This window comes from Heliconius melpomene, chromosome 10 (assembly GCF_056956725.1).
Source record: "Heliconius melpomene rosina isolate 202511_hmr_F chromosome 10, ASM5695672v1, whole genome shotgun sequence".
Classification (NCBI taxonomy): Eukaryota; Metazoa; Arthropoda; class Insecta; order Lepidoptera; family Nymphalidae; genus Heliconius; species Heliconius melpomene.
Genome location: NC_140398.1, coordinates 1,084,338 through 1,110,338, shown reverse-complemented (window position 1 = coordinate 1,110,338; position 26,001 = coordinate 1,084,338). Strand labels below are relative to the sequence as shown.

Sequence of the window (26,001 nt, the reverse complement as noted above, 5' to 3'; positions counted from 1 at the left end):
TAAATACTTTTTTCCTGTTTAAGCAGAAGTAACCTATAGATAGGGAAAATAATATCTTGGTTAGAGTATATGTTTAGGAATCTAAATAAATATGCACAATTTTTTTTTCAGGACATTACGGAACTGAACACCGTGGTTTTTTTGCAAGAGCGGAGAAATAAAAATAATTTAAATATTTCTAATATTAGATATTTAAATATCATATTAAATGTGGGGATCGAACCCACAGCCATCGCCATTACAGTGAGAAACTGTTTCACTACATTAACGGCCTCAATTATACGAGTATGTATAAGATCACAACTAAACAGTATAGATTTTTTTCTTTTCATATTATTTGCTTGGATGAATAAAATGGTTTCAAAGCCGGTGGTCAAAGAAATTCAATTAAGGTGTACCGGACGGGCGGAACTCAAGTGAATGAGCCGCTGACGCCCTGCACACTATAGGTTCCAGATCATGGGAACACGGAGTATGCTGAGACCCCAAGACGTTCTTGTGAGTCGTTCTTGTGAGACGTTCTTGTGAGTCGTTCTTGTGAGACGTTCTTGTGAGACGTTCTTGTGAGACGTTCTTGGGAGTCCTTCTTGTGAGACGTTCTTGTGAGTCCTTCTTGTGAGACGTTCTTGCGAGACGTTCTTGCTATACATTGAAACAAGATACTGAAACAGGATGTTGAAACAGGATATTGAAACAAGATGTTGATCACTGTATAACGGTCGGTGACTGTCGGCTCTATTCGTGTCTTGTTCCGATTCTATCTTCTTCCTGTTGTGCTCACCGTTGATTGCCGACTGTCTCTGTCTCGCCCGACGCGCACCTCCGTTGCGCGGAGCTAAACGGTAACGAGAGCCGCGAGCCACCGAGCCGTTTTATCTTTATTTACAACAATATTTTTACTATGATTATCACACATTTACATTTATATTTTAATAACTAAAAATCGGATGTTTTTACAATTTATACATATTAAAAGAACATAAAAATATCTATCTATCTATGTATAAAACATTATACTATTTAAGTATTATCTATTATTAAATTACGAAAAATGCTGTTACGATGACGAATTTTACATGAGTTTTTACAATGAAAATTCTCTCTAAAATTAATTACACACATTAGGAATATACAAATCTGTTATTTTGTTACAGAAAACTATGACAAACAATAATTAATAATAAAATTTACTATACGGAAGTTACTATTATATAAAAAGCGATTAATGCGGCAAATCATAGTACAACTATACAAATAAGATATAAAGTCGAAAATTATTATCTAAAACGGAACCCAAATCTATTTATATTTATTATTTAATGTAATTACTTATTTACAAAGGAAAAAACACTATTAATTTAGAAAAGACACTAATAATAACATTCAAAATTACGAGAGTGGTATGACGTCACTTTTTGCCAAACTAAACAGTCTCTAACATGTTGTGACGAGTTCACAGCCGATGATGCGCGTCGGTTGTCGCGAACATTTCTCCCGCCGTGCAGAATCAGGTCTCGATGTGATGCTGCATCTTTCCCGCGGTGAGCGACGACGTCTTCTTACTTTGGAAGCGGAACGAGTTTTTTGGTTGGCCTTTTCAGAAGACCACCCTTAGTGCGTACTTCAACTATTCGCACTTGTCCATCTGCACCTGGATATACTTTTTCTATGCGTCCTCTTGGCCACGTATTTCTTGGAAGTTGTGAGTCGGCTATAAGTACCGGGTCACCTATTTCATAAGTAGGGCCTCGACCATGAGGCTCCCGCCGGTGTTGAAGTTCAGGGAGATATTCGCGAACCCAGCGTCTCCAAAACATGTCCGCTAATATCTGTGAGCGTCTCCACTGCTTTTTGCTATCGATGTCGTCCTCACTAAATGTGCCAGGTACAGGTAGACGAGCTGAACCCCCAAGTAAAAAGTGATTGGGTGTTATAGATTCTTCGTCGTCATTGTTTACAGAAACATGTGTGAGGGGACGACTATTCACAGTATATTCTACTTCGCAGAGTAATGTAGCCAAAATTTCTTCTCGGGGGTATCTCTCACGAAGAATAGTGTATAGAGCTGTTTTCACGCAGCGAACAAGACGTTCCCATGCGCCTCCCATGAATGGTGCAGATGGTGTTATGAAACGCCATGCGATGCCTCGACGACTGGCTTCTTCTTTGAATGCTTCTCGAAGTTCTTTGTCTGCTCCATGCATGTTTGTACCATTATCTGAGTAAATTTCGGAAGGACATCCTCGACGTGCAGCGAATCTTCGCAATGCAAGTATGGCAGAGTCTGCGCTTAGGCTGGCGGCGATTTCCAGGTGAACTGCTCTAGTGGTAAGACACGTGAAGAGTGCGACGTAACGTTTCACGTGTTGTCTGCCGACGACTACTGTGAGAGGGCCAAAATAATCTAAGCCGGTGTATGTAAATGGTCTTCGATGATGAGCGAGACGGGATTTAGGATGATCACCCGTAGAAGGCTGTGGGGGTTGTGCCTTGCGAATACGACACTTGAGGCACTGATGAACTATCCTTTTCACGGTGGGACGAAGACGAATTACCCAAAAATGTTGACGTACTTCATTTACTATTATTTCGGTGCTGCTGTGGTGAAGACAACGGTGGGTCCAATCAATATATAACTGTGTGATGTAGTTATCTCCATCTAAGACTTGTGGTTTCTTTGTTTCGTCTTTTATTCCCTCGGCGGCGGCTATACGGCTGCGAAGAACGACAATGTCATCTCGGAGTTCTACGGGTAATGAATGAAGGCGACTTTGTTTGGCAATAGTCCTGTTGTATCTTAAGTCTGTGATATCTTCATTGAAAGATTCTTCTTGAGATGTTCGGATGAGAAGATTTTCTGCTTTTGTAATGTACTTCGAATCCAATATCAGAAAATTGTTGGAATCCATAGATTTCTTGCTATGTAGAGTAGTAGATTTCTTTTGCAATGTTTCTCTTCGTTTGTTCCACGTAGGATCTGATTCCATATTTCTACGTGTTCGCTTATAAAAGATCTTCTCTTTTTTATTTCTGCAAATATCTAAAAATTGCAAGACTCTAGCTGTGGCACGAAGTAGTCGCTCCCATTTTGAGAAGCGTTGTGGATCAGGAATTGCTTCACGTAATTTTGTCTTCAGCTGGAGTTCTTTAACGGTAAAAGTATGTTCTTCACCAGTATTATTTGACACGACCGGTTTTTCGATAGGCCAGGTACTCGGATTTTCTTTCAAGAAGGCAGGCCCGTGATACCATTCATGATCAGCTCCAAAATCAGATGGTACTTCTCTGGTGGCTATATCGGCGACATTGAGCTTAGAAGGTACCCAACGCCATTCTTCAACTTTGGTATATTCTTCAATGGCTGCTAGTCTATGTGCGACAAATGGCTTATAAGACCTGGCTCCATTTCTTATCCACGTCAGAACTGTCTTACTGTCTGTCCAAAAGATTTTGCATTCCGGCGCAATACGATGTTCTTTTATGACAGCTTCTGCTATGCGAACTCCCATGACGGCTGCTTGTAGTTCTAAACGAGGAATTGACATAACCTTGAGCGGGGCTACTTTCGCTTTAGCCATGATCATGTTGACTTGGACTTTTCCATCCGGAGCAACCACCCTCCAGTAGGCAGCTGCTGCGTAGGCTGTTTCACTGGCGTCGCTGAATATATGTAGTTGTACAGATGTGGCATCACTATAACCAGAGTAGCATCGAGGTAAGCTCACATTTTTCAATTTCTGAAGGTGTAGCATCCATTCTGCCCACTGCTTGGAAAGATCTTCATCCAGATGTTGATCCCAATCTATAATTCTTCGCCAAGATTCTTGAAGAATTTGTTTAGCACGAATAGTAACGGGTGAAGCGAAACCAAGTGGGTCATAGAGTGACATAACTATCTTCAGAGCTTCTCTCTTCGTAGGAGCTGTTTTCTTTAATAAACTGGGCGGTAATCTTGCTAGTTTTAAATTGAATCGTAATTCATCGGTTGACGGTCTCCACATTAAACCCAAAATCTTTTCTTCTTTGGTACCCAGGTTAATAGTTTCTGTCATATTTGATTGTTTTTCAAGTTCATTTATTATTTTCGGGATATTTGAAACCCACTTGCAGAGTTTGAAACAAGCTTCTCCGTGGATATGTTGGACCTTTTTGGAAGTTTCTATAGCTTCTTCTATACTTCGGAAACTGTCTAGGTAGTCATCCATATAGTGGTTGTGGATGATAGCTTCCACTGCTTCTGGATGCGTGTCGATGTACCTTTTTGCGTTCCAATCTTTAGCGAATATCGCGGTGCATGGTGAACTCGCAGCTCCAAATATAAGCGACGTCATGCGATATTCTTCAGGAGTTCCCTCCCGCCGGTGTCCTCTCCACAGGTAGCGAAGGGCATCCCTATCTTGAGGTCTTACTTTGACTTGCATAAACATTTCGGCTATGTCGGCTGATACAGCGAAAGCATGACGGCGAAATCTCATCATGACTCCAGGAAGCGATTGAAGAAGGTCTGGTCCAGTCAAGAGGAAATCGTTTAGTGACATACCTTTGGTTTTAGCAGCGGCGTCGTGAACAATGCGAAGCTTCTCTGGTTTAGCCGGGTTTTGCACGTCGAAGTGTGGCAGGTACCATGTTCTGCCTGGAGAGATACTTTTAGGTGCCACCTCAGCGTAGCCCTTCTGGACGAGTGATTCCATTTGTTCGGTGTATCTCCTTTTCAGTTCAGGATCACGATCAATTTTTCTCTCTATTGATATGAGCCTCTTCAGCGCCGACTCATAATTATTAACCATGATGCTGTTCTCTGATTTCCATAAAAGTGTGGTTTCAACATGCCCATCTTGTAAACGGTGTGTGTGTTTCTTCAAAATGTTTTCAGCCTTTATTTCTGGATCAGAGTCTGGCCGACGCGGATTAATGATAAGAGATTCCAAGGCAAAGTAATCTCTCAGTTGTTCATCCATTCTATCTTCAATAGCAGTAACTTGATTGACGAAATGGATTTTCTGACCCAATGTCCTATTGTGCGCACCATGTAGCACCCACCCGAGCGACGTGAGTGAAGCGATTGGTTGGTTCTTCGGTCCTATACGGACATCTTCGGCGAGTAGTAAATTCCAATTGTCTTGACCAATTAGAATTTTAGGCGTGGCTGAGTCGTAGGTGAGCTGGTTCTTCAAATCTATTAGATGATCGCAGGCAGCTAAGTCTTCTTCACGAATTGTTTGCGGGGAAAGATTAAGATGCGGAACGGTACGAGCTGTAAAGCTAATCTTCTTTTTCTGTGAATTAGCAAGTGTCACGGTAACACGCCTTGATCCCGGCGTTTCAATAACTATATCCCCGATTGCTTCCATCTTTAAAGGATCCAGCCGTCCCTCAGCACCGACTTCCTTTGCCAAAGCTTCATCTATGAGAGATACAGTTGATCCGTCGTCTAATAGAGCGTATGCGGAGGTTTCTCCCGCCGGTCCATGAACTCTGACTGGTATGATTTTAAGATAAGCATGCGCCTTTGACGGTACCCATGCGTTGGCCACGGTTTCCTTTTCTTCTTGTTGATTTCGAATTTCTGATTTCTCCTTTTTATCATAGTGTAGTAATCGATGATGAGTACCGATGCATCCCTTAATATTGCACTTCTGTGGTTTACAGGAATGTCCTGATTGTCGGAACCGCAGGCATCTGAAGCACAGTCGGTGTTCTTTGGCGAGTTCCCATCTTTTATCTGAGTTGGCATCTTGAAATTTCTTGCAGCTAATACTGTGATGACCTTCTTTGTTACAAATTTTGCACGTACTTTTCACCATTCCATGAAATCTATTAGTTTTCCTTTCTTCGGTAGTATTGTGCGTTCTATGTATCACACGACGAGTAGGCTCTGAGTGCGGGATCTCTGTTGAATAAGGTGTGCGACATGCTGCTTGTTTGGTGAGAAACTCGCTGAAGTGCGTCAGGTCTGGTTTGAATATAGATGCTTGTTCCTCGTACCACCTGGTACATAACGACGATGGTAGCTTTTCACGAAGGGCCCTCGTTATATCTGGCGCAGTGATAAAGTTGTGTAAATCGAGGGCGCGAAACAGATTGACACTGCTTCTTACCTTACTGGCGAATGCATGTATCTCCTTTGGATTGTCAGCACAACGAGGTAGAGATCGAAGCTTGTCATATTCACTATATGCGATTGCATCTGGACGACCGAAATTCATTTCAAGCTCTTCTATGATGGCATCCGGTTTTGAATGAGCTATGAGTTGTGTGTCGACGACTTCCAATGCTTTTCCAGTTAGGCTTCTTCGAATTCTGGCTGTATTTTCAACTTCATTGAAGTATCCCTTAGTGTTTTCATATATGGCCCTGTATGATAGCCATTCATTTAACACTCCACTATATGTAGGAAGATCCATGATGACTTTGGACGCGACGGGAAAATTGTATGACGATGATGGAGGTAACATTGTAGGTTTAGGTACCTCTGTTTTCATACACAACGATGTAGGAGCGGTTTCGGCTTTTTCGCATCTTTTCTTCAAATTTTCTATTTCCTTTTTTAGCTCCTCTATTTCCTTTGTTGAATCTCTCTGTATTGCTTGTTGATTTTCGGAATTGTTGCCGATATTCGGATGTTGAGGCATTCTATAGCATGACGGCACTGGATGTGGTTGCCTCGGAACATCTGCACATGGTGTAAGTGATTTTTGTACGATTTGTGCATTATCTTCAATCCAGGAGCTAACGTAGTCGGTTTTCGATATATTATCTTCCTGGGATTCTGAACTATCTGATTCAGCATCTTCCAGAGCTATTTGCGCGAGTTCAAGCTTGATGCGAAGTATTTCTTCACGAGCATTTCTTGCTCTACGTCTGGATTTCGTAGACTTCTTCGAGTTTGCACGTTTCGAAGTTGTCGACTTTATTTGTGTGCCTTCAAATTGTTCCTCCTTGTTAATTGAAATAATTCTTGAGTCTTCCTTTTCGTCACTTGGTACTATTAAGTTCTTTTCTATTTCGGAATCCTCTTGTGTATTCGTAGGCGGGTGTGTCACCTCTGTGTGACTAGATGAAGGGTCGGCTTCATATCTCAATCCCTCGGATCGACCTCTTGATCTTGTGATAGGCATCTTAGTAAAAACCTACGATAATTGGTAAAACTCACCAAGACGAAACTATAATACTCGAAGGCGGATGCACGAAGATTCTCGGAGACGAACGACGACACTCGAAGGCGGAAGCACGAAGATTCTCGGAGACGAACGACGACACACGAAGGCGGATGTCGGAGGATGATGCACGAACACTCACGAAGACTTACGATAATACTCGAAGGCGGATGCACGAACACTCACGACGTGACTTACGGCGCGATAGATGTCAGCGCAGTAGCGAGCACGACAGTCAATGCGGACGCCAACGGAGGCGGCGGAGAGCGCAGCGGAGAGCGCTATGTGACGGAGAACACTGCGCGACGGAGAGCACTGCGCGATGTAGTACGATAATACTCGAAGGCGGATGCACGAAGGTTCTCGAACACTCACGATAACACTCGAAGGCGGATGTCAGAGGCTGATGCACGAACACTCACGAAGACTCACGATAACACTCGAAGGCGGATGTCAGAGGCTGATGCACGAACACTCACGAAGACTACAGGCGAGTAAGGCGACTTCAGCACAGTTGCGAGCGCGACAGTCAATACGGAATATACTGCGCGATGGAGCACGGCGCGACGGAGAGCACTACGCGATGGAGCACTTACGAAGACTCACGAAGGCGGATGCACAAAACACTCACGACGTGACGGGATATGTGACGTCAGCGCAGTTGCGAGCGCGACAGTCGATACGGATGCGAAACGCGACGGCGAATGCGTTTGCGAGCGCGACGGAAAACACTGCGCGATAGAGTACTGCGCGACGGAGCACTTGCGCGACGGAGCACTGCGATAACTTGCACGATGACGGATGATGCTTCAGCTTCGGTGAGGAGTCCCCAGATCCAGCTCGAAGGACCAGCACATTGTACCGGACGGGCGGAACTCAAGTGAATGAGCCGCTGACGCCCTGCACACTATAGGTTCCAGATCATGGGAACACGGAGTATGCTGAGACCCCAAGACGTTCTTGTGAGTCGTTCTTGTGAGACGTTCTTGTGAGTCGTTCTTGTGAGACGTTCTTGTGAGACGTTCTTGTGAGACGTTCTTGGGAGTCCTTCTTGTGAGACGTTCTTGTGAGTCCTTCTTGTGAGACGTTCTTGCGAGACGTTCTTGCTATACATTGAAACAAGATACTGAAACAGGATGTTGAAACAGGATATTGAAACAAGATGTTGATCACTGTATAACGGTCGGTGACTGTCGGCTCTATTCGTGTCTTGTTCCGATTCTATCTTCTTCCTGTTGTGCTCACCGTTGATTGCCGACTGTCTCTGTCTCGCCCGACGCGCACCTCCGTTGCGCGGAGCTAAACGGTAACGAGAGCCGCGAGCCACCGAGCCGTTTTATCTTTATTTACAACAATATTTTTACTATGATTATCACACATTTACATTTATATTTTAATAACTAAAAATCGGATGTTTTTACAATTTATACATATTAAAAGAACATAAAAATATCTATCTATCTATGTATAAAACATTATACTATTTAAGTATTATCTATTATTAAATTACGAAAAATGCTGTTACGATGACGAATTTTACATGAGTTTTTACAATGAAAATTCTCTCTAAAATTAATTACACACATTAGGAATATACAAATCTGTTATTTTGTTACAGAAAACTATGACAAACAATAATTAATAATAAAATTTACTATACGGAAGTTACTATTATATAAAAAGCGATTAATGCGGCAAATCATAGTACAACTATACAAATAAGATATAAAGTCGAAAATTATTATCTAAAACGGAACCCAAATCTATTTATATTTATTATTTAATGTAATTACTTATTTACAAAGGAAAAAACACTATTAATTTAGAAAAGACACTAATAATAACATTCAAAATTACGAGAGTGGTATGACGTCACTTTTTGCCAAACTAAACAGTCTCTAACATGTTGTGACGAGTTCACAGCCGATGATGCGCGTCGGTTGTCGCGAACATAAGGCATTCAGTGATGTTGCAAATTTTCTATTTCGTTTTTAATAATATTCTTGAGAAATATACTCTGTTTTGGAAGTTTTATTGAAAAATGTACTTTTTAATCAGTATTGACAGAATAGTTTAATAAATTTTAAAATGCTTAAGAAGTTTTCTTATTCCATAAATTAAAAGCTGATGAAAGCTTTGATTAAAACTTTCTTTTATTACAATTATAATAAAAAATAAAAATAGATAAAATAAATTATGACCAAGATAAAACTTCTAACGACTAGTTAACGTTCGTAGACTAAAATTTAAACGATTTTCGTTTTTTTTTAATTCATCAAGATAAAAAAGCAGTTTCAGGTGCTTCCCCACATAGCAGGGTAATCAGAAGGTATCTAGAGTTAAGAAACTCCGTTGGAGATAATCAAATAATTTGTTTTTTCGGATTTAGGAACAGCGTCTGATTCGCATTGGTTGTGGATTCAACCCCCACTTAGGGGGACGATCATATTACCTTATTACCACGCTCTAATAGATAAAGCGTGGCATTGAATTGCGCCATTTAACGACTAGGAGAACCGCGGAATTTAACGCCATTTTTAATTGAGAAAAAACGAGGAAACCTATTTCACTCTAATATATTTTTAAAAATGTTATCTAAAGCAATTGCAAGCACAGCATATTAATATATACCTACAAAAAGTTTTCTAGAAAAATAAATCGCTTACAAAACCTCTCAGCGACACCTTATTAATAGTCAAAAAGCGTACCAGAAAAAAACAGCTCAACAAAAGCTCGCGAGAGAAACGAAAAGTCATAAAATGTGAAAACTTGTACATTACCGGCGAAATATTTGTGTCGCTACAAGCGGAATAGATAATTGCCGCCTTTTGAATACGTAGTGGCGCAGTACTTGGCTAGAATAATGATTATGAGGTGAGTGTAGGTTCGTTTTTGTTACAAAAAAAGGGTTTTGTATAAAATTGAAATGGAAATAGAATCCACAACCGTAACGCTTACAGTGAGTCCCAGTATCACTGCGCTACGGCTATAATTAAAACTTTACTGTTATATTTATATTCTTTATACTTTTCTGTATGAAATATTCAATAAATAACTAGCTAACAAATATAAAATCTACAGTTTTATTTTACCAATAATTGACCAAAAACATCAATAAATATTGTCAATTCTCAAAACCAAAGCTAAAAGGCATAAACGTACCCTCGTCAATAGTAAACTGAGACAGCCTTGATTCGAATCCACTACATATTCTAATTTAAGGATCTACTTTGCCGCTTATTTTGTTTGACAACACTAAAATTTGGATTCCATTGGGGATTCCAATATTTATTTCGTTTTGTTTTATTTGCATTGTAAATCGTTTGTTTGGTGTTTTTCTGATGTAGATACTAGTTATAGTGTGTTACTTTACTTACGTTAAAAATAAAAATATGTATGCATTTCTTGTTTTTTTAGCCTCAAGCTCTATCATGCATATAATAGGGTAGGCAGAAGGAACTTAGTGTTTGGACACTCCGTTTCCCACACGTAGAACTTTGCGTATTAACTAAACGTCGTGCTTCGTTTTGTACCAGAGTATGAATTTTTAATATATTTAATATTTATATTTTTAATAAATTACGTTTGTTTGTTCATAAAAAAAAAAATAAAATCCCTTACATAAAATAGTTTAACTTAAGTTGATTTAGGGAAGTATTGAGACCCTCCTATCTGACCCACTTTTGAATTGTATATCCAAAAGTAAATTATATGGACACTTAAGCATAATAAATAAATGGTCATGTAAATTTTTTTTAAGGAAATGACAAAATAGTAACTTTGTTATTTTTTACTCGGAACTCGGACTTTTATATTTATTTGTGATGCTCAGTATACTATAGAAACTTTTTAAATCATTTATTGAGTGGAAAACATAAAAATTATAGATTTTTTGATTGATTTGGAACTTCATAAAATACTAGATTTTACCTGTGACTTGACCCACGTGGTCAAATAGAAATGACTCGTTATTATACGACACATTCTAAGTGCTGGTCTTCCGTACAGTGAGTGACTCACTCATCGAAACGATTAACGTGATGTAAAAATGCCTACAGCCTGCCTCGATAAATGGATCATTCAACATAAAAGGAAATTTCCAATTCGACCTAGTAAGCTAACTCTTCAACTTTATAATACTAGTTAGATATATTGAGTAGTATTTTTGCTGTGTTTTTTTAACTAAACTACAGTCAAGAATTAACAATTTTATTTATTAAATGAATTCGAATAAGAATATAATATTATTATTGCTTTCATGTTGTATCTCGCACACAGCAAGGTATGTATGTGGAGGAACCTGGAGTTAAGACACGTCGCCGAATTCTGGAGGCATTGTATATTGAGTGGTGAAACTCAACGACGCGTTTTGTCTCTACACCAGTGCGAAGAAATGAAAATATTAATAATTTCATTTCCTCGAGGGGGGATCGAACCCATTACCAGTCGCGTTAACACCATCTCTGGGCCACGACCGGGCTCTACAATAGTTTTATAATTGAATATAATATTTGAATCTACGTAATAATTGTCCTCACAATCAACCTATTGTAACATAAATTATAACTGACGCATAATAACATATGAATTAAGATAATCTAGTAACTATAATATATTATGTATGTACATATATGTATATGTTTAAATACAGAAATGATATATACAGATAACAGTGTATGTATAGGTTATGGCTATGGGCCAAAATGCAGCGTTAAGTTCCACAACTAAACGCGAAATATTGAGGAACAAACAAATTCTTATAGCATGTTCTGTGTGGATGAAACGTTAAATAATAAAAAACTATAGAAACTTTTAGGTAGGTACTCGCTCGGCGGCATTGAATTGAGTTCTTTCAGTTAGAATAAAGATTCTTTGTTTAAATGAAGAACTTTTCCTCTCAACACTTAAAATCTCTAAAATGGCCATCTTGGCGCAGCGGGACAGCGTCGGCTGTAAGCGCAACAGTTGTGAGTTCGATTTCCACTAGAAGAAATGCGTTATTTATATTTACTCGCTATACTAATAAGACAGAGCGTGGTGTTGAATTCCACCACTCAACGTATAATGTCTCAAAAATTGGGCGGAGCGTGGGAAACGGATTGACTAAACATTAAGTTTCCTCTGCCTAAAAAAACTTCTACGTAGATAACAAAATTTCTCTACCACCCGATATCTCTATTTTACTTACCTACTTCGCAAATTAAAGTCGACCTTTACAGATATACAAACAATTTAAACTGATAGAAAAAAAATATTTGGTAAAACTAAACGGTTATACCATTTGCTACTTTAGGTCATTTCAGAAATTGCTACATTTTTTCAGCCTCAATCCTTTTTGGAACCTTTCCAAACAATTTCACAGCATCCTTAAGTACAGACATAACTGTGGCTCGCGGTTAATCTTTAGATTTCAGATTGTATCTTTCATTCCGCAAAATGCTTGTTTTAAAATCTTATGAGATTTCTATTACAGAAGATTTTTTTCTCATTTATCTTATAAGATTCTTGTCTATAATGAACTATTCTTACTTCCTTATTCTGGTAACAAGAGTCTAAGTTTAAAAAATTAGGTTTGTGCGTGTAGAAAAGAGTGTCTCAGCATTAAGTTCCCTCAACAGGGATACAAAAATTATTTTGGTAAGCAGAATGAAATTAGGTAAAAGCAAATCCTCTTATTTTCCGCTCTAATATTGCTGATTGTATGTATTGCTAAACACATAGCATTGGAAGAAATATCAATATTAGTATTTCCCCCGCTATAGTCCGAGGGTGCTGACTTGTCAATATTTTTATAGGATTTACTTTTAGCTAATGTTCCTTCCCAACATTATTTGCTTTTAGGGGAGAATGTGTTGAAATATGTATGGTTGTACGATTATAAACGGCATTGGTTTTTAAAATGCCTAGTCTGTTTTTTATTTTATTAGATTCTTATACCAGTATTCCGCACTTGGCAGGCTGGCAGAGGAAACTTGGTAACCTAGTGTTAAAATACACCATTCCCATTAAGACACTGCACACAACCTCACTGGTGTGTTTATTAAATAATAAAAATATTTTTATTTAATATATTGAAATACATAATTTTCAAATTACTTGTATAAAAATATACAAGGTAGATTTATTTCTCTAAAAACCTATAAAATTTGCTGGAATTCGAACCTGCGCCTCTTGAAAAATGTCCAAACGCGCTGTCCATTGTTCATTTCAAGCTGCGTCTAAATTCTTTTACGCAGGCTTATATATAACTAAATAATATTGGACCCAGAATAGTCATTACTGAAATAAAACGTTTTGTATTGTAAGTAACCATTTAGTTCGGTCTTTTGTTACAAATAACTATTTAACTACAATTATCAAAGGGTTCACTCATGGGAGCGATTCGCATAGACCAGAGGAAAATAATTTTTGGACTAACTGTAATATAATTGCTTTATATTGAAAATTTGTAAATGAAATATATACTAAAATTAACTTTTACTTATTACTTTTTTTATATAACTGTTTTTATTTCTTTAAATGGAGAATATAAATATAATATTGTACAATCATTTACTATAGTTTTCTTAGCTTTACGCTATATCCTGTATATAGTAGGACAGGCAGAGAGAAACTAGGCTCTAAGTCAATTCCCGTTTCCCAAACACCGCTCACTTTTTGAGACAATGTCATTCTCCCTAGTAGAAAACGAACCCATGATACCCAGCCTGAGTTAACATCAAAATCAGTCATCATCATTCATTCATTCAAAGTTCAAACTACTACTAGTACCCATTTGGAGAACCATCGCTACACACCAATTACATCAACCTACACATACATAGGCACATCGTAATTTATTTTCGAAAAAAACACCCCAAATATACAGCAAACAATCGACTTTTATTTACACTCCTATTAACAGGAAGGTCGAGTTTTTCCCTATTTTTCCCTATTTTCGTTAAAAAATTCTCGACGCGGTGTACCCTCGGCAGAACCGTCTCCTTAAAGCCCATGTTTTCTGAGATATGGCCAAATAAACATGGCTCCTTAGCGTTTCGCATAACTTTTTTTATATTGAGACGTGAATATTTTATCGAATTTCAAGTATGGTTGTATGTTTTTATGTTATGTTGTCGTTTTAGGTTGTTAAAAATTCGCTCTAGTTCACCAGAGATTTGTCTAGAAAGCGGCGTTCAGTTCCGTGTACACAGAATGTCTTGAAAAACGGACTGAAAGTGGAGAACGGAGTGTCTTAATACTAGGATCCTCTTGATCTTTCCTTTATATGAAATACAGAATGCAAAAGTAGTAGCCCCAGAGTAAAATCGAAAGAATCTATAATCCTATACATATAATATCACAAATATTTCTTACAAGACCACCTACGAAATCTCCAATTTCTAACTAGGTTAAGCCTAGTTTCCTGAAGGACGATACAGAGCCATTCTTCGGAATACCTTCTTACTCCTCTACATGACCCAGTACACGCGTGTTAGAAAGGATTAGTGGAACGGATAAGGCTTGATACGGTAACTTACCTGTAACTTTCATATCGTTATTGGGCTAGCGTAGTATTGATTATATTGTTAGGATACAGATATTTCTGGCGGCTGCTCGGGCTTTTCGGTCGGATGACTGTTAAAAGTATAGATTACGTCGTGTGACAGCGTCTGACTATGAAGGTGACGGTTCTGGGTTCAATTCCTATTCCAAAGAATGAATTAAATATAGCGTTGAGTTTCTTAATTTGCAATGTGTCAAAATTGGGAGATTCTTGAAGAATGTATTATTATTTAGTTTAGTTAAGAGGCTGTCCTAAGTAACCTTAATTATTTAGCACTTTTAAATTTTTAATATGATAAAGGTTTTTTTAACCATTCTCTCTTAAAGTCAATCGTATAATCTTTCAAAGTGGTACAGTGTATGATATCAAATTCGCGACTTAGCGTTTTATTAAGATACTAGTTTCGTTGATTGATTTATAATTGATTTGTAAAATAAAAAAAAAAGAATTACCTGACATCTGCCATCTATACACATGTCCAAGCTCCCTGGTCTGCATCGCGTACCATCTGATACTCTTGCTGCTAACACGGCTACTACCACTCGGTCCTCGTCGTCCAAGGAAGCGGTCTGGGTAAAGAAATGTGTTATTTTAAACTAATTTTAAACAATAATATAATATGTAAAATATAATATTACTAGTGGGGGTCCTGTATAAAATATGTTCACGTAAGTTTACGTGAAAGCTGCTGCTGCTTATCCTGCTTACAATAATGCTTGTAAAAGGGATAAAGACGCAAACCCTGAACGCAGGTATCTACAGTGGATTAAATCGAATTGGTCAAGTAGTTCCTGAGTTTTGCGCAATCTACTAAATAAACTCTTATACTTTATATATACGTATAGAAATACAGACGAGATTCAATATTCAATACAAGTCTATACAAGTTATCCAAGTTATTCTAAATTTTATAATTTCAATACCGAGCTATCGGATCACGTCGCGTCGCGTAGTCTAACTAAAGCGCTGAAACGCCAGAAGAATGTGAATTTTGTTATGAAATTCTACATGTATCTATCCGCTGGTATATTGGACTCAGATAAATAGCTCTACTAAAGAAATTTTAAGTAATAATTCTTCTTTATCTTCATACACATCACACATATAAGAGAGTACGCTAAAATAATTTATTAATAAGTACTTTTAAGATAATTAAATATTTTTTGGAATACGTATAAAATTTTAGGCAGAGTAAAATTTAAAACCATTCAAAATCATCAAGAGGTGCCGGGTACAAATTCCACTACATTTAAAATTTTATTCGTTTTCCAAAATATTTGTTTTTAGATATAAAAAAAATAACATACCGGTTCAGGACTTTGCCCAGAATGCTGCGGTGTGCCGCGGCAAGTCAAAGCGCAGGGCTCATCATCATCTCTATGAGCTCTCCAGTGGAATAGTTCTCCGCCGTAGGGAGTGTCGTCGTGTGCACTGCACTGCTGTTCCCTCCATATATCTTCTTCTAGAAGAGACACGTTGCCGCGACATGGCTGAAAAGAGGAGACCATTTTTGTCATGTGTTTATTAGTAGGTCGACCTGTAACTACTAACACTATGTAATAAAATCTAAACTCAATTAGATCCACAATAATAAATTAAAATAAAAAATAAAAGTAATAATAACTATATCATAATGAAACATGCCAGTAAATGGCTTCGATTAATAATTCTTAGGTGACAATACTATAATGTTGTATCACGTGAGGATGATTGAATAATGGAACTGTTTTGAGGTTATAAATTAATAAACAAATCGAGTTTTATTATATGAACATGTTTTATAGTTCTTTTTTTTACTTTTCTATTTTGACATTAAAGTATTACAAAAATAAGTTATAAAAGTTACTAGATATTTTAAAGTAAATATCTTTATATTCTGAAACGCTACTTTCCCCTCTGTAAATTCTGAATTAAAGGCCCAATCACTTATGAATTTAATCGACACTCGGAGTTTTCTTTGAGAAATGACTTTTAGAATTTAGCGTGGGTTTACATGTCAGCTTTTGTAAGAAGACTAAAACATTGTAAATTTATGTTTTCTTACCATATCTTTTTTTTTTAGATATTTACAATAATTTTAAAAGTGTAAAATTATGACGTATTCATTTATTTTTACCATCTTCACGCTTTTTTCTTACACAGCCCAGAAGACAAAGATTACTCAGTAAAGTCACTCTATTTGGAACTTTCCCATGAATGTGCCAAAGTGATGAAACTAAACGCCGCATTTATTTTTAATCTTTTAAATTTGGAATCATATGAGATAATTTTACATAATGAGATATAACAAACAACAATAAATACGTTATGGAATAGTTTTTATTATATAATTGATAAGATTCCTTAATAGATATTTTTTTTTTTTTTTTTTTTTTATGGAAAAAGGACAAGGCAAACGAGCGTTCGGGTCACCTGATGATGATCACCGCCGCCCACGACCCCGTGCAGCACCAGAGGAGCTACAGGTGCGTTGCCGGCCTTTGAGGTGGAGATAGACGCGCTTTTTGAAGGTACCCATATCGTACCGACCTGGAAACACTGCCGCGGGTAGGCTATTCCACAGTTCGGTGGCGCGTGGAAGGAAATTCCTACGAAACCGCACAGTAGTGGAGTGCCACGCATCCAGATGGTGTGGATGATATTTGAGTTTGTGACGTGCTGTGCGGTTAGAAAATTCGGCGGCAGGTAACAGGTCAAACAGTTCTTCAGAACACTCACCATGATAAATGCGATGGAGAACGCACAGCGAGGATACGTCTCTACGCAGAGCCAAAGTGTCAAGCCTTTCACAGCTTACTGGGTCCTTAATGATTCGGACAGCTCTACGTTGTATGCGATCAAATGGGTCAAGCTGATACTGGGGTGCACCAGCCCAGAGATGAGAACAGTACTCCATGTGTGGCCGAACCTGGGCCCTATATAGAGCCAATCGGTGTTTTGGCGTGAAGTACCGTCTCGCTCTATTGATGAGTCTTGAGATCGTCTCTATGCTCATTAAACAACCTGTGGTTTGAGTACCTAAACAAAACGGTTGACGTGAAATTGCAAATTCAATTGCTACATGCAATTAAATATAAGTAATAGAAATCTATAAACCACAAGGTTATTTAGTACCAAAACCAAAATCCTTCACAACTATGTATTAGGCAAAGTAACGATGAATTATAATTAAAATTATTATTTTTTAAAAATGTGAATCAATTAAATGATAGAAGCCTTCGTGGCGCAGTGGCATTGTGTATAACTGTAAACTCGATGCTTCTTAGTTCGATTCCCACTCAGAGAAATAATATTTTCATTTCTACGCCGTGGACGAATTGTATTAACACAAAATTCTCTCTATCTACCCTGCTACATGCGGAAAAATGCTTGAAACAAAAATAAAACCATAATCCTTGGACAGGTACGACTTGGTCGACCTTCATGAACAACAAGGCAACGGACTTATAACCACCATCTTCAATGCAAGAACATTTGATATGTTCTTAGAATATACTTTAGACTATATAAAACGTTGTATCTCAAAGAATTTCAATAATACTTTAGCGGTCCATGTAAACCAACGCTTAGACAAAGTGGGTAGCGCGCGGAATGACAATAAGAATTGTTATTTGCCTTCTCTTTATTGACTGCTGGCGCTTTTAAATCTGATTGGGGCATGCTTTGTATCTTCAACGAGCTGCTTGACGCCTGACGCCGTCGAAGGTACACCTTTTTTAGAGTTTTTTTTCGAAAAGTGGGAATATTATGTAGAGTTAGAGTAGACGGTTGAAATAGTTGTGGTTTTTTATAATTATTCAATAGTTGACATGAAAAGGTGTCACGCAACTACCGTCTGCTTATAAGAGTATTTTTTTGGAATATTCCCGCTTTGGTAGACAGAGAGCGGCGTGAAATTTCTCCAATCAACATGTAGAGAATACCGTATGAAGTGTTTTGTGCTCTATGTTCTTATGTTTTCTGTTTACTCTGCTATTTGCAGGAGAAAGAGTGACCCAAAATAATGGAAAATACCGGAGGGTGTTGTTTTTGCGTTAGGTAGGGTAGGCAGAGCGAACCCGGGAACCTAGTATTGAGACAGTCCATTCCCAACTTTCAACCGATGTTCTCGAGGCATTGCGTGTACAGAAGAAATGGAAATATTAAATATTTCCACAACGAAACCCGAACACAACCGTGGTATTCACACATTTACATGATTTAGCTTAACGATGGAGGATCTTTTAAACAGCATAATTTTCTCAAACAATAATTAGTATAAGCAAAGTGACTAGTCACTAGCGTCAACCAGTATATCAAATTATTTAGTATAAATTATTTTAATCATCAAGTTATTTAAATTAATAAAAAAATAATGAAAACAAAATCAAAAATTCGCGCGAAGTAATTTTCATTCTGAATATTTAATCTTTGTATAAATATTTATATATTTTTCAAGTTTTAATCACTGTTCCGCTTTGATTGTTTCTGAAGGTTGCCTCGATGTTATTTTGCTTGGAGTTTTATTATTATTAACAAAAACGTCATTCTTAGTATTATTCGTAGCTTAACGCTGTATCCAGTTTATAGGATAGGCACAGGCAAAGTAGTATTAAGACACTCCGCTCTTCATGCACCAACCAATTATTGAGACAATGTATGTTTAGTGGCTAAACTCAATGCCACGCTTTGTCATGTTACCAGAGCGAGGAAATTAAAATAGTTTATCCCTGGCCTGGCAATCGAATACATAACCAACACTCTTACAATCAAATGGTATGCCGCAGCCACGACTTCCTCATAATTATTCCTAAGGGTGCATATTGAGTAGAAATATTTAATGCTGATCCTGAAAATTTTCCCCATTCATTTAAGGATAATTGTTTTGCTTTATTATCTTTACTTCGTTTATGTTTTCCTGCTATAATTTCTATGTTATTTTTTTATTTTTATAAACTGTTATACATATAAAATGAATATATAAAAAAATCGACAGTTTAATTTTTATTCGCATTGCTCTGAGTTCAACGACACTTTATATGTCAAAAATAGGATTTTAATATTTACGTATCTATACTAATATAATAAAGCGGAAGAGTTTGTTTGTTTGTTTGTTTGTTTGTTTGTTTGAACGCTAAGATCTCTGGATCTACTGGTCGGATTTTCATTGTTTTTGTTTTGTATGAAAGCTGCATTCTTCAGAAGTGCTATAGGCTATATAACATTACATTACACATATATACTAATATATTTAAAAATACTTTCTAATTTGACATGCAATTTATTCTGCCATGTTAATAACAACCGTCGTTGCTACGCGACCGCTACCGCGACGTTTTGATATTCATCCTTATGAAAATAAATATAATAGTCCCTTTTAGCATTTTATCTAGATTGAAATTATAGTTTACTGTATAACATACTAATAAATAATTAAGGACATGTCACTGATTCCAAATGACCTAGCCACCTAGCGGGCGGCATAGTATGACCGACGCGAACGGGCAGATGACGTTGACGGTTTTATAAATTTTCATACATTTTCGAACTTTATTCGTTGTTTATAATTAATTTAAAATACACTTTGATTCTCTTCTTATTTTATTTGATATTGCCCGCTAAAATTATCCTGCTTAATATAGAGAAATGTTTAGTTATTTCGTAGAGTCGATATCTATGTACGCACGTACGGAAAACTTTAGGTACTTTTTCTAATATTAAGAATACCTATCTTTTAGTTACTTTTAATCCTTTTGTTAGTTCATTTCAATAACTCAGATATTTTTTTCTAATAATGTGTATCTACTTATTATTCTTTTTGATTATTTGAGCTTATATTTTCTTACTAATTCTATTGAGAATTGAAAATAATTTCATGAATATATTTAATAAATATTCTTATAGTTGAAGCAGGCGTAGCCGCGTCCGGGTCCACTAGTCTATACTAATATAATAAAGCGGAAGAGTTTGTTTGTTTGTTTGTTTGTTTGTTTGTTTGTTTGTTTGAACGCTAAGATCTCTGGATCTACTGGTCCGATTTTTATTGTTTTTGTTTTGTATGAAAGCTGCATTCTTCAGAAGTGCTATAGGCTATATAACATTACATTACACATATATACTAATATATTTTAAAGTACTTTCTAATTTGACATGCAATTTATTCTGCCATGTTAATAACAACCGTCGCGTCGCTACGCAACCGTTACCGCGACATTTTGATATTCATCCTTATGAAAATAAATATAATAGTCACTATTAACATTTTATCTAGATTGAAATTATAGTTTACTGTATAACATTCTATTAAATAATCAAGGAGATGTCACTGATTCCAAATGACCTAGCCTACGGGCGGCATAGTATGACCGACGCGAACGGGCAGATGACGTTGACGGTTTTATAAATTTTCATACATTTTCGAACTATTGTAAATGTTTATGTAATTATTTGCTGTTTATAATTAATTTAAGCTACACTTTGGTTCTCTTCTTATTTTATTTGATATTGCCCGCTAAAATTATCCTGCTTAATAGAGAGAAATGTTTAGTTATTTCGTATAGTCGATATCTATGTACGCACGCACGGAAAACTTTAGGTACTTTTTCTAATATTAAGAATATCTATCCTTTAGTTACTTTTAATCCTTTTGTTGGTTAATTTCAATAACTCAGATAATTTTTTTTTTCTAATGTGTATCTACTTATTATTCTTTTTGATTATTTAAGCTTATATTTTCTTACTAATTCTATTGAGAATTGAAAATAATTTAATGAATATATTTAATGAATATTCTTATAGTTGAAGCAGGCGTAGCCGCGTCCGGGTCCACTAGTAATATAATAAAGCGGAAGAGTTTGTTTGTTTGTTTGTTTGTTTGTTTGAACGCTAAGATCTCTGGATCTACTGGTCCGATTTTCATTGTTTTTGTTTTGTATGAAAGCTGCATTCTTCAGAAGTGCTATAGGCTATATAACATTACATTACACATATATACTAATATATTTTAAAATACTTTCTAATTTGACATGCAATTTATTCTGCCATGTTAATAACAACCGTCGCGTCGCTACGCAACCGTTACCGCGACATTTTGATATTCATCCTTATGAAAATAAATATAATAGTCACTATTAACATTTTATCTAGATTGAAATTATAGTTTACTGTATAACATTCTAATAAATAATTAAGGAGATGTCACTGATTCCAAATGACCTAGCCACCTAGCGGGCGGCATAGTATGACCGACGCGAACGGGCAGATGACGTTGACGGTTTTATAAATTTTCATACATTTTCGAACTATTGTAAATGTTTATGTAATTATTCGCTGTTTATAATTAATTTAAGCTACACTTTGGTTCTCTTCTTATTTTATTTGATATTGCCCGCTAAAATTATTCTGCTTAATAGAGAAAAATGTTTAGTTATTTCGTAGAGTCGATATCTATGTACGCACGCACGGAAAACTTTAGGTACTTTTTCTAAACTTTAGGTACTTTTTCTATTAAGAATATCTATCCTTTAGTTCCTTTTAATCCTTTTGTTGGTTAATTTCAATAACTCAGATAATTTTTTCTTATAATGTATATCTACTTATTATTCTTTTTGATTATTTAAGCTTATATTTACTTACTAATTCTATTGAAAATTGAAAATAATTTAATGAATATATTTAATAAATATTCTTATAGTTGAAGCAGGCGTAGCCGCGTCCGGGTCCACTAGTATAATATACACTTAAAAAGAAAAGAAAAACGAATTCCTCTCCAAATATAAACATACAAAATATGACGTAAAATTCTTGGTATAACATAAACGCGGATGTGATATAGTATTTCTGGGAGGGCCCATAATGAGGGGGTTAGTAGAGCTCAGCCCGTCGTGAATTTAACTGGCGGTTGAAAGCCGTAGCGGTTCCCTCATGCTCCGATTTACCACATAACGGGAGGAAATTTGTTATTTTTACATGTTTAAGTAATGTTAAAAAATAGAAGACATTCGTGGCGCAGGGGTGCAAGTGTGTGACAGTATACGTGGTTTTGAGTTCGATTCCTTCTCGATTTTCATTTATCGGCTTTGGTGTGGAGGCAAAGCCCGCGCTTAACGTTGCCTTTTGTCTAACCAGATCCATATACAAGTATTATTTTAGTAAAATTTTAACTGTTTATCTAAAAATATTTTTTTTAAATTCACACTGTATTCTGCAAACTTCAGGTTAGGAGTTAGGTTAAGAGTCTCCATTCCCTATTTTCCGCTGTATGCTGAAAGCATTGCATGTTGAGTGGCGTAACCCAATACCGCGCTTTGTCTTGTTAAGATTATGACAAAGTGAAAATAATGTAGTAGCTCGAGTGAGCATCGAACTTACGACCGTCACGTTGACAGTCAAACTCTGTGCCTATTTGCCACGACGGCCCCGAATTTATTATTATTACTAGAAGCAATTATTCGTAAAATAAGGTATTATATATTACGAATAGTAGTAACAATAGTGTTCGAATCGTCCCAACAAATTTTGGTGAATCAAAATTCGAAATTGGGTCATCGATTTAATATTATATTTAGTATGTAAGTCATGTATGTATGTACATACATATTATATTTACAGTTAAACATAACTGGAATTAAACAAAGCAAAACAATAGATACTGATATTATTGAATCCCATTATTTCGGTTCGGTTCCATCGCTTGTTCCTCATATGCTATCCTCAGCATTGCAGGTTATTCTCGTCGTATTTAGACACGTTGGGTCAGTCAGTCAGTGGCGGAACTCAACACCGCGCTCTGTATTCTTACCAGAGTGAAGTCATACCAGAGTGAAGAAGTGATTCATTTCCCAAATGGAAATACAACCCACGAGCGTCGCGTCATCCTATCCTATCCTATATCTTATAAAACAAAGTCGCTTTTCGTGTCTGTCTGTTGTTTCTAACTCTTCTTCTTCTAAACCACCCAACGGATTTAGATGCGGTTTTCACCATTAGGTCGAGTATTTTTCGTAGAAGGTTTATATATAGTTTATTATTTGTACATTCTTATGTAAATTAACATAAATACGATAAATGTGTAAGAAGTCCTACCCGTTGAGACACTTTCGCGCATGCGCTGCTTTAATGGTAAGTACTACATGAAAATAATGTACTGGAGTATTGTTCCTCTTAATAAGATCTACAAAAAAGTCCGCGACAGCATATTCGTATCTTTTAAGAATAACGTGTAGTGATCATATTTCAGTCTAAAAATAATAATTTCAATATATTTTTTATTGTAAGTCATATTTTTCCATAATGGTATTAATCCTTATCCTTTAAAATAATTTATTAATTTTCTACGTTAAACGAAGATAAAATTTGCTTTTTACACTATTTCGAAATTGCGAACATAACACATCACGTCGTTCACAAATCAGCTGTATCGAGTCAAGTTTCACTTATACCTTACTCTCAGCATATAAATAAGTATATTAGTTACGTTGGCCATTTAATGTAGATCAAAACTGTCTGTTACTGTTTTTCATTTTAAGAAGTACTTTAGAAGTTGTTACAATATCAAAAAATCCTTGCTGCGAAACGACTCGCCACTCGCCATGCGTCCGCCGCGCCCGCCTGCCTTACACGCATCGGTGGTTCAGTGGCAGAATGCACGCCTGCCACGCGGGTGGCCCGGCTTCGATTCCCGGCCGATGCATTCTATTTAATTTTCCTCACAGGCAGCCACGTAGTGCTTACTTTTCATCAGGGACAGAATACCCTCTTCAGCATTAACCACAAGCTCGAAAAAAAAAAAAAACCCGCCTGCCTCTATAGCAACGAAGATTTAGATGCGTTTCCACGTATTGGATAGTTGGAGTTGAATGTATTATTTCAGCGCGATATATTTGGTTTCATATTTTTTGTAGTAGTTATTAGTAGGTAGGTTTTTGTTTATAATTTCTTCCGTTTAAAAATAGTCATTTAACTATCTAAAAATAGTCATTTAAATATATTTTAATAAGTGCTTGATAAGATTAATAGCACAAATTTAAAAGTACCTACTAAAAAATCCTTGCTGTGTAAAACAATTGGAAAATCCTTATTGAAACTACAAAAATGCGGGTTGCATTAGGGTTTAATTAATTTTTAGATTATCTTAAGTGCTTTGCAAACATACATTATATGAATAATCCAGTAGTAAAAGCGGGCGAAACCGCAAGAGGGCCGCTAGTTGAAATATATAAAAATTAAAACTACTTTCTAATTTAATATTAGCTGTTATCCTAAATTATTTAAAATTTTATCCTGATAAAGAAGTATCAGTTAAATAATAAGAAAACAATATAATTCTCTTATGAAACAAGTTACCTACTAACTTCTTAAAGTTGCTCTGGTATTGTCCTCATTCACACCATTTTTATTAGTTTTAAGCTATTATCTGTAATTTTTATTTTAGTTGTGTGATCGACTGTCTAGTATGGTTCTTTAAATCTGGCGTTCCGAGCGTGCCAGTTGAGCACATATCACTTCGCCAATGTCACGTTGTATGGAGAAGACACAAAGGAGGTTGTACGGTAAAAAATAGACAATGTTACACGATAGGAAAATGCATGTAGAAAAAAAAAAGATGATCGACTGTCACTCGGAGTGAATTAGCATTAGTAAGTAATGTCAGACTGACATCTCAACATTACTTTATCTCCAATAACTGGAGCTAGTTCTTTGGTTGATATAAGAATTTCTATAATTGATTAAATTCTCTATAAATCTTTATTATAGCTTCGAGGTGTATCCTACATATAGCAGAGGGAACGGGAAAGAGTAGTGTTAAGATATTCCGTTTTCCAATTTCCGCTCAATTTTAATTTTTGGTATGAGTGACAGAACTTAATGTTTCTTATGAGCTAAAAATGGTCATCCATATAATATACAATACTAAATTTAAGATTTAGATTTTAAATATAAGATTTATATTTATAAGAAAATAATGAATATCTAGAACGGTGTTAGTAAGTCGGACTAGTTGTCCTATTAATCACAGGGTACTCTTGCGCTAAAAGCCAAGTCTTCACCTCGTTTGGGCAATATTACTTTAAAATTGTTTACAACTATCAATAGCAGCTTACGGAGGAACTTGCGAGCTTAGAAGTTCGTGGGGATCTTTTACAGGAACTTGATAGGATAGGACTGTAATAATATAATCATTTTGATATTACGAGTATATTATTACATTATTATACTAGGAGCCCATCGTGATGCAGGGGTATAGGCGTGTGATTGTAAACGTAACAGGTTTTGGGTTCGATTTCCACTAGGAGGAATGAAATATTTCATATTTTATGT

General features: G+C 36.5%; 1 protein-coding gene across 7 annotated transcripts in view; it reads right to left on the bottom strand.

Annotated features, from left to right (window-relative positions):
- Positions 1-26,001, bottom strand: part of nolo (ADAMTS-like no long nerve cord) — a 281,142-nt gene that overhangs the window by 75,002 nt on the left and 180,139 nt on the right. For all 7 annotated transcript variants that reach the window (XM_085191633.1, XM_085191640.1, XM_085191636.1 and 4 more), the window contains 2 exons: positions 16,011-16,193; positions 15,156-15,272 (listed from right to left, as the gene is read on the bottom strand). In XM_085191633.1, the coding sequence (XP_085047759.1) occupies positions 15,156-15,272; positions 16,011-16,193 (300 nt within the window). The remainder of the gene's footprint in view (positions 1-15,155; positions 15,273-16,010; positions 16,194-26,001) is intronic.